The 8,165-nt window shown below is 32.9% G+C and overlaps 1 protein-coding gene across 2 annotated transcripts; it reads right to left on the minus strand.

The window, feature by feature from the left end:
• Positions 1-5,657: 5,657 nt before the first annotated feature.
• Positions 5,658-7,889, minus strand: LOC144561799 (protein YABBY 4-like). 2 transcript variants are annotated; one of them, XM_078310897.1, is made up of 7 exons: positions 7,512-7,889; positions 7,240-7,398; positions 7,011-7,158; positions 6,474-6,522; positions 6,288-6,363; positions 6,138-6,212; positions 5,658-5,988 (listed from the first exon to the last, which is right to left on the minus strand). In XM_078310897.1, the coding sequence occupies exons 1-7, from the start codon at positions 7,611-7,613 to the stop codon at positions 5,914-5,916; spliced, it is 684 nt and encodes a 227-aa protein (XP_078167023.1). In that variant the 5' UTR covers positions 7,614-7,889; the 3' UTR covers positions 5,658-5,913. The 2 variants fall into 2 exon arrangements, with proteins under 2 accessions (XP_078167023.1, XP_078167022.1); XM_078310896.1 differs by having other exon boundaries at positions 6,474-6,534; positions 7,512-7,888.
• Positions 7,890-8,165: the final 276 nt, after the last annotated feature.

Genomic DNA, 8,165 nt, shown 5'->3' on the forward strand with positions numbered 1-8,165 from the left:
AACAATCCACAAACTTGCTTTAAATGTAATTATATTGTCAGTAAAAACCTTAACCTAACACAGAGAGGTAGAGGGAGGAGATGGCAGATGATAAAGTTAAAAATATATAAATGGAGAAATATACCGTAGCAGGAAGGAGAACTAACCTGATGAGCACGGTCTGTTTCATGTTAGTAGCATGCTTTTGATGATGAACATAGAAGTAGGGGTGCAAACAGATATGGATACGGATATCCACTTTTTATAATAATAAATAACACAATTTTTTTAATAATATATATTAAACTATATAGTATATATTTACTATTCGGGTATGGATCATTAAAATTTAAAACAATATTTGTATTTGTATCCGTACGAATATTCAGATATTGAATATTCGTATCTAATTTTTAGACACATATTCGAATATGGTCGGATAATATCCGATCCGTTTGCACCCCTACTGATGAACTATAATTTGACGCATTATTTGACACATGGTTGAGCCCAAAATTGATCCTAATTACCATGTTTTATTGCATTTTATTTATCATTTTGTTCAGTTTTAATTAATGTTAGCCGAGACACAAGATACTGCACAAGTTGTTAATTATTGCAGAATTGGAGCACGAAACCGTGCGATCTACATGTGCACAAAAAATCGATAATGTCAAGCCGAATGGAGAAACAAATGGAGGAGATCAATATTTGAATTTGACTAATTAAGAGATTTCATAGTCTATGGCCGGACATTAATAACCTTGATATTTTAGGATTCTTACCAATTTACTCGGGCGCATATTTGTTTCCAATTAAAACTGATCAATTAAGGCATTTTGATTATATTTGCATCGTTGGCTGAGACGGCTCATTTAATTGATTACCAAAGTTTTGGATTCATGAGCTGAGGGGATATATTGAGCTCGGGAAGAAAAAATTAAAAAGGCATCTAGCTTTTAGCATTTTTTTTATATTTTACACTTTGAATTTGATTGGGACATTCGGCCAGAGGCAAACCAAAGGAAGAGAGTTCGGCCAGAGGCAAACCGAAGGAAGATAGAGTTGTGCTTGATTAAAGGAGCTCTTAATTCTTTTTTTTTATTTTTATGATTTTATTTAAATCAAATATGACTTGTGCTTGTATTTAAAGTATGTTTGGCTAAATATTTTATCTAGGGATATGAGAGTAGCTTGATACTTTTGTTATGTTAATTTACTTGTTTGAATTTTATTTGTGGTTGTGATGTTGATTTGTTTATGAATGCTTGAATGGTTTATTTAGTTATTTCTTATTTTATTAAGGGATCCGCTAATAATAAATTGAGATCGAAAGGAGAAATTTATATTAGAAGTACTTTTTAAAATAACGATAGTTATGCAAACAATACTAGGTAAATTTGGTGATGGACCGAAAGGAGAAATTGAATTACTGGAACAACATAAACAAATTTAAGTACTCGGAGCTATGAAAGTAGTCCAAAAGGCTTTTGGGGAAAAACATAGGTTATCAAATAGCTTAATGGGTTTAGATTAAAACTGATAAGCCACGAACGTAGGAGACCTATTTAATCTAGATATGGTGCGAAGCCACGAAAGTGGATAAACATTTACCTTAGGATAACACCCCCTCAACAATTGCAACTCAAATATTAGAAAAACAATTAGAAATACATAATTAAAAGTATCATAGTGAAACCACAACCCTAGATATTCATTTTCTTTGACTTCTCTCATCATTTACTGTTTCTGGAATTCAATCTGCATTCTGTTAATTTAAGTTGCATTCAGATAATTTGTCCTGCATTATGTCTGAAATTCAGGTTGAGATTCTGGAATTCAGTCTGCATTAGTTTATAATTCATCATGCATTTAGTTAATTCATCCAGCATTTTTAGAATTCAGTTTATAAAAAATCACTCAATATTTGCTTGTCTAGATTATTGAAAACTGGTAAACCAGTACTTACAATACCTTTATGTGGTTTGATACCCAAATTACTAAGCGATAAGGTCGTGCGCTTGCAACCGAATTGTATTGGGATTAGGGATTAAATTGTTAAGCTAGCAAAATTACATTACCTACATAGAAATAGAAGGCAAAGAAGAAGGGCCGAGTCAACATTTATGCACAATTGTCACAAGTAGTGATTTAAAAAGCGGCTGTTTTAGCAGGGATATTTGACAAAGGATCCTGATAACAATCACCGCACTTTTATCCCTGTAAAAAATCTCACAGAAACTTCCAAAACAATCATTGGGTCCGCTCAATCATTAATAAGTTGTTAGTATAAACTGTTAGTGTTTAACTTGAATCATCAAAGTATTTATATTGAATTTGCAAGTATTAATCCTATGCAATGATCTCTATTTATAAAATAATAAATCAATCCATCAGTTATCTCCGCACAATTTTTTTTGTATCGTCCCCGCACAATTGAGGATCATTAAATAAATAATCCCCGAATAAATACTTGACAGTTATCCCCGCACCTAGTTTCATTTTTTTGTATTGTCCTCGCACAAGTGGGGACCATTAAATAAATAATCCCCTCACCCCAATAATAAATACTTCTCAGACATAATGATAAATATTTTATGTTACATATATAAATATTTTATGTTAGATGGATAAATACTTCTCAAACATAATTGCAACTTTTAGTAAAATGTCAATGATAAATACTTCTCAGACATAATAATAAATATTTTATGTTAAATGAATAAATATTTTATGTTACATGGATAAATACTTCTCAGGCATAATTGCAATTTTTAGTAAAATATCAATGATAAATACTTATCATGCATAATGATAAATACTTTATGTTACATGGATAAATATTTCTCAGACATAATTGCAACTTTGAGTAAAACATATGTGCCTTAAATGGACTAGATGAATATTTTATGTTACATGGATAAATACTTGATGATACAAAAATGAATACTTTGTTGTTGAACTTATCAATAAGTAATGTTTAATCAAATCAATGTATCATCATGTCAGTGACAATGATAAATACTTCTCAGATATAATGATAAATACTTGTCAGAAATAATGATAAATATTTTTTGAACTTTGTTCTTGGACTTATCAATAAGTAATGTTTAATCAAATCAATGTATCATCATGTCAGAGACAATGATAAATACCTCTTAGAATTAATAATAAATATTTGTCAGAAATAATGATAAATACTTTCTTGAACTTGTCAATAAGTAATGTTTAATCAAATCAAAGTATCATCATGTCAGAAACAATAATAAATACTTCTCAGACATTATGATAAATACTTATCAGAAACAATGATAAATATTTTCTTGAACATCAATAAACAGAAAAATATTTATTAGCGGGGATTGTTATTAAAGGATAGTATAGTTAGTGCGGAGATTGTTATTAGATGACAGTATAATTAATGCGGGGATTGTTATTAAATGACAATATTTAATGCGTAGATAAATAAAAATTATTAGCATAATAAATGGGGGAGATAAATGACAGTTAAGGAAGTTAATATTGAGAGAGAGAGAGAGAGAGAGAGAGAGAGAGAGAGAGAGAGAGAGAGAGAGAGAGAGAGAGAGAGAGAGAGAGAGAGAGAGAGAGAGAGAGAGAGAGAGAGAGAGAGAGTGCGGGGATAAATGAGGGGAGAGGGGAGAGGAGTGAGGAGAATGATATAATCATTCATTTGATAAATGATTGCGATAGCAGTTTAGTATTTTTATCGATTGTGACCTATGGATCGCTATATATACAGTAAACAAATACCGTATATCTATTATAACTAGCAGACAAATAACAGACTTCTATTTTATTTTACTAATTTCACATAATTTTCTAAAAATCCTTTGGTATTAATTTTTTTTAATCGAGCACTTAATTTCTTGTATTTGGTACTTTTATTGTGACAAGGAATATTTTTATAATATGCATAGATAAACTATTTGTATTTTCATTTTTTTAAATTAGTTTTTATGTGATGTGATACTTAATTTGTCGTAGTTACAATTAGACGATGTATTTCATAGTTTTCACTTCGGAATTTAATTTCAATATGACCTTTTATTTATAATTTTATTATTAAATTACATGAATAGAACTAGGGTGTTCTTAAGTTCACTAAACTCCTAATTTGTGAACTCAACTCTAAAACTTATTGAATTAGCTTCAAACGAAGAATTTGAACCATTGAAACCCTTCTACCTTATGAGTGATGCATCTACATGCGAAAATTTTAAATTTTGGAATTATTAATTTTGTATGAAGTCAAGTGGACAACAAACGTTCAAAAAATGAATGCATTAAAATTATCTATAAACATTTTAGTTTTGACCGCTTGACTTTATACTAAATTAATTTGAAAGTTAGAATTTTCACATGTGGACGCATTACTTGTAAGGTAGAAGGGTTTATTCAACGGTTTGGATTCTTCTTTTGAAGCCAATCCGATAGCTTTTAGAATTAACTTCACAAAGGGATAAAGTAGTAACAAAATCATTTCTGCTATATATGAACCAATTGTGTCCGCCAAATGGTCCACTATATGCTATGATATCGCTATGAATCTACTATATGCTATTTAATTATGTCTTCTGAAAAACTTCTGCTGCTTGCACATACGATATACAACACATTTTTTCCTTCAAGAAAACTCAATTTTCATTTAATCTCAATCATATACCAGAATTTGCTACAAGATATGGAATTATTTCCTTCCTAAACAAAAGATATGCGATGCCACTAATGAGGAGTATGACTAATATAACATCAGTGTCATTTCAGTCTATATAACACCAACTCCAAAATCTATCAAATCGAGTTCAAATGGTGAATCCAAATCGTTCAAACCGATCTACTTTATTAGTTGTGCATTTACATGTAAAATTTATAAGTTTTTTAGTTTACTTGGCATCAAGTCAAGCGGTCAAATGTGTGAGTTTTTAAGTTAATTTTAATACATTCATTTTTCAATATTTTTGCCGCTTGATTTGTTACTAAAATAACTCGAAAATATAAAAAAAAAATTGCATGTAAACGCATCACTCATAAAGTAAATTAGTTTAAACGGTTTGGATTCACCATTTGAACTCGATTTAGTAGGTTTTGGAGTTTGTGTTATATAGATTGAAATAACACTGATGTTATATTAACCATACTCCTAATGAGTAATGACTAAGAATAGCAAAATTATAACACGCTTTTATCCAAGTAGGTAAAATAATATCTTTTACGTCATTTTTGTATATAAGACTTAACTAAATCAAAAAGTTACAAATGCACATTGGTGAATTACATGTATCATATATTACTAGAAATATATGTTGTGTCGTCTATGATGTGACAGTCTCTTGCGTTGGAATGGACATATATAGCTCGACCAAAAGTTTTTGGGGAATTGGATAGAATTATATAGAACGACCATAAAATAAATTGCAACCGTCATATGATTACATGAACACGTTCCGGTACATTTTTTGAGGATGAAGTACTTCTGGAACCTAGAAAAATAAGGTTGGCTTTTAAAACGCAAAGGGTTCATCTTACTGTAGATCCATAAGCAGGATTTATTATTAAAAAAAATGGAGTTGATGTGTGGTTTCGTGTGTGTGTGTGTGGAGACGCGAAAGAGTTATATAATAAGACCCAAAATGCAAAACAATCAAGCCAAAAGCAAATAGTAAGGAACAGTAAGACATGCATAATCTCAGTAGATTAAAAGAGATGCTGTTCATAACTGGAACACGCCTGAATTCAATGGCAGCATACAGACCTTTCTACAGCCTAGCTACATCCATTTTCTCTTTCCTAACAGGCAGGCCTCTCTTTACTCGACAAGAAAACGAGAAAAAACTGAGAGAAAGAGGAGAGAGAGAGAGAGAGAGAGTGCAGAAACCCTAACAGTAGGTGCAAGGTCCCTAGGAAAGCGGGCGCCTAGAAGGGAGCAATGCCCATGTTGGCTACAGCAGTGGCGTACAGACCCTCTTTGACAAAAACATCGTCTCCTTCCTGAGATAATTAAAGGAAATAAGATAAAAAACAACAACACGATGAAGATTCAATAAATGCCATTATCAGATAAGCATTAATTTGTTCAGAGACGCAGGTTAATTTAGATGCACAGATTAGGTTTTCGTTCTGTTTCCAAGGCAAATTACCTGCGGCCTGACGCTGCTCTTCTTCAGTCCCTGATCCGGCATCAGTCCAAAATGGATGTGTGGGAAGTGCGCCCACTGGAGAGGAATAACAAAATTGTGAATGTGAATATTGGTAAAAAAATAATTTACAGGGAGAATTAAATTGTTTACATTCTTTGCTGCTGCGCTGAAGGCCTCTCTGTGGCTGATGTCAGGATTCCCGGCCTTGATCCTTTGAATTTCTTCCCTGTTAAAAGAGAAGTCTTCCTCAGAACAGTTTGAATGATTTTTGAAGAAAATTAATACAATTAAGTGATCATAGAGAAAATAGGAAAATATTATTTATTTTCTTCTCACTTAATAAATCGGTTGTAGGCTGATGGAACTCTTTGGCGTTTCTCCGGTGCTGCACCATGAACTAAAGCATTTTAGATACTGTTGATTGTAACAAATGAAAAATATGTACATGCATATATATACACGTAGCTGGGTGGTCGGATAAAGATCAGGCAGTTAATACTTAATACAGGAAATATTTATCTTTTGTTGATGATAGGTCACACCAAAAGACAACAAGCATTATATATGTTATATATAATATATGTATTTCTTGGTCTGAGCTCCTTCAGGACCAAATAATATACTGAGCTGCACATGTTATTCTACGCTTCTATCCCCTTTTTCTACCTTCATTCCATATTGTAGTGCCCATAAAATATTCCAAGAGACCATATGAAACTGTACTAGTCCGTATCCAGAATAAATTGATTAACAGTATGGATAACAGTGTATGTAGAGATCATTTTGACTACGAAAAACACACAGAGAACAATAGTAAGGTAGATAGAGAGAGAGAGAGAGATCATTTCCATAAAAAGAGAGATATCTACGTACGTCTATTGACCACTGGAGTTTGAGGTGGCTCAGGCTCGGAGTTCAGTGTTTTAATCAGGTGTGGTGCTTTATTGCTGCTTGTAATTAGGTTGCTCTGGCAAGCCGCTTGATCCATCGACAAGCTCGTCGGTTGGTGTGGTATCTCATCCTACATAAATTCATAAAGAGTTTAGTAATAAGAAAGAAAATGCAAAAATTGCAAAAGTAAATCATGGGAAGGTTACCCTACCAAAAGGCCGTGGTGAGGAGAAGAAAGGAATGCATGTCCGAAATGGAGCTGGTTTCCTGTTGGAAGGAGAAGTCCCCTCAAGTTAACCGAGAGAAGGTTGTTACAGTGCCCGCATCGCACCGTCACTGTCTTGAAAAAGCTACTACATGGCACCCCAACCTAGAAGCAAAAGAAAAAATTAGGAAAGAAGATGATCGATGTTAGCCAAGTGAAGAAATAAAAATTGAAATTTTTTTCAGCTTTTGAGGGGACAAAAAGGAAATAGGATGAACCGCAAGGATGGTGTCACAAAAGTTGCAGTGGACATAGCAGAGCTGCTCCGAGGGGGACTGAGTGATGTGGTCCAAGGAAAAGGCAGCTGAGGAGGATGACATGATTTGACTTGATCTGATTTGAATGATTCCCCAACAAAGTTTAAAGATGAAAAGAGAGACTGAGTCTGAGAGAGGGTGATGAGAAATTTCTTGATTTGATTTGATGCCTTGATTTGATGCTTTGATTGACTGCTGATTCGGTGGCGCTTGGTCTCGGATCTGTTGTTTCTTTTTTTATTTGGGAATGGGAATGGGAGGTGATGGGAAAGGGATGGGATGTTTTTTGGGAAAGAAAGAAATGAAAGAGGAAATAGAAGGAATTGAACAAGATGCTCAGAGAATGGTAGCGATTGAAAAGATATATAGGACCGAGGCAATTTAACTTCTCTCTTATTAGTTTCTAACAAATTATAGTTAAATCTTGGTTAACTGTAAAGCATATATATATATAATTAAATATATGTGAGAACATAATGAAGGGACTGAATAGGTGGTGTGAGAGAACGACTTCATTGGAGTTACTGTTTCTGACCCACTGATGAATGAATAGCTAGAGAGAGCTAATACCATCCTAGCTAGTCCTACTTTTTTTAAGTGGTCCGGTTCATACAT

This window comes from Carex rostrata, chromosome 11 (assembly GCF_964058835.1).
Source record: "Carex rostrata chromosome 11, lpCarRost1.2, whole genome shotgun sequence".
NCBI lineage: Eukaryota > Viridiplantae > Streptophyta > Magnoliopsida > Poales > Cyperaceae > Carex > Carex rostrata.

Coding starts and splice junctions, on each gene's coding strand:
- LOC144561799 (XM_078310896.1), bottom strand. CDS start 7,613: ATGTCATCCTCCTCAGCTGCCTTTTCCTTGGACCACATCACTCAGTCC. Junction 7,159..7,239: donor CTCCTCACCACGGCCTTTTG/GTAGGGTAACCT, acceptor GAATTTATGTAG/GATGAGATACCACACCAACC. Junction 5,989..6,137: donor AGAGCAGCGTCAGGCCGCAG/GTAATTTGCCTT, acceptor TAATTATCTCAG/GAAGGAGACGATGTTTTTGT.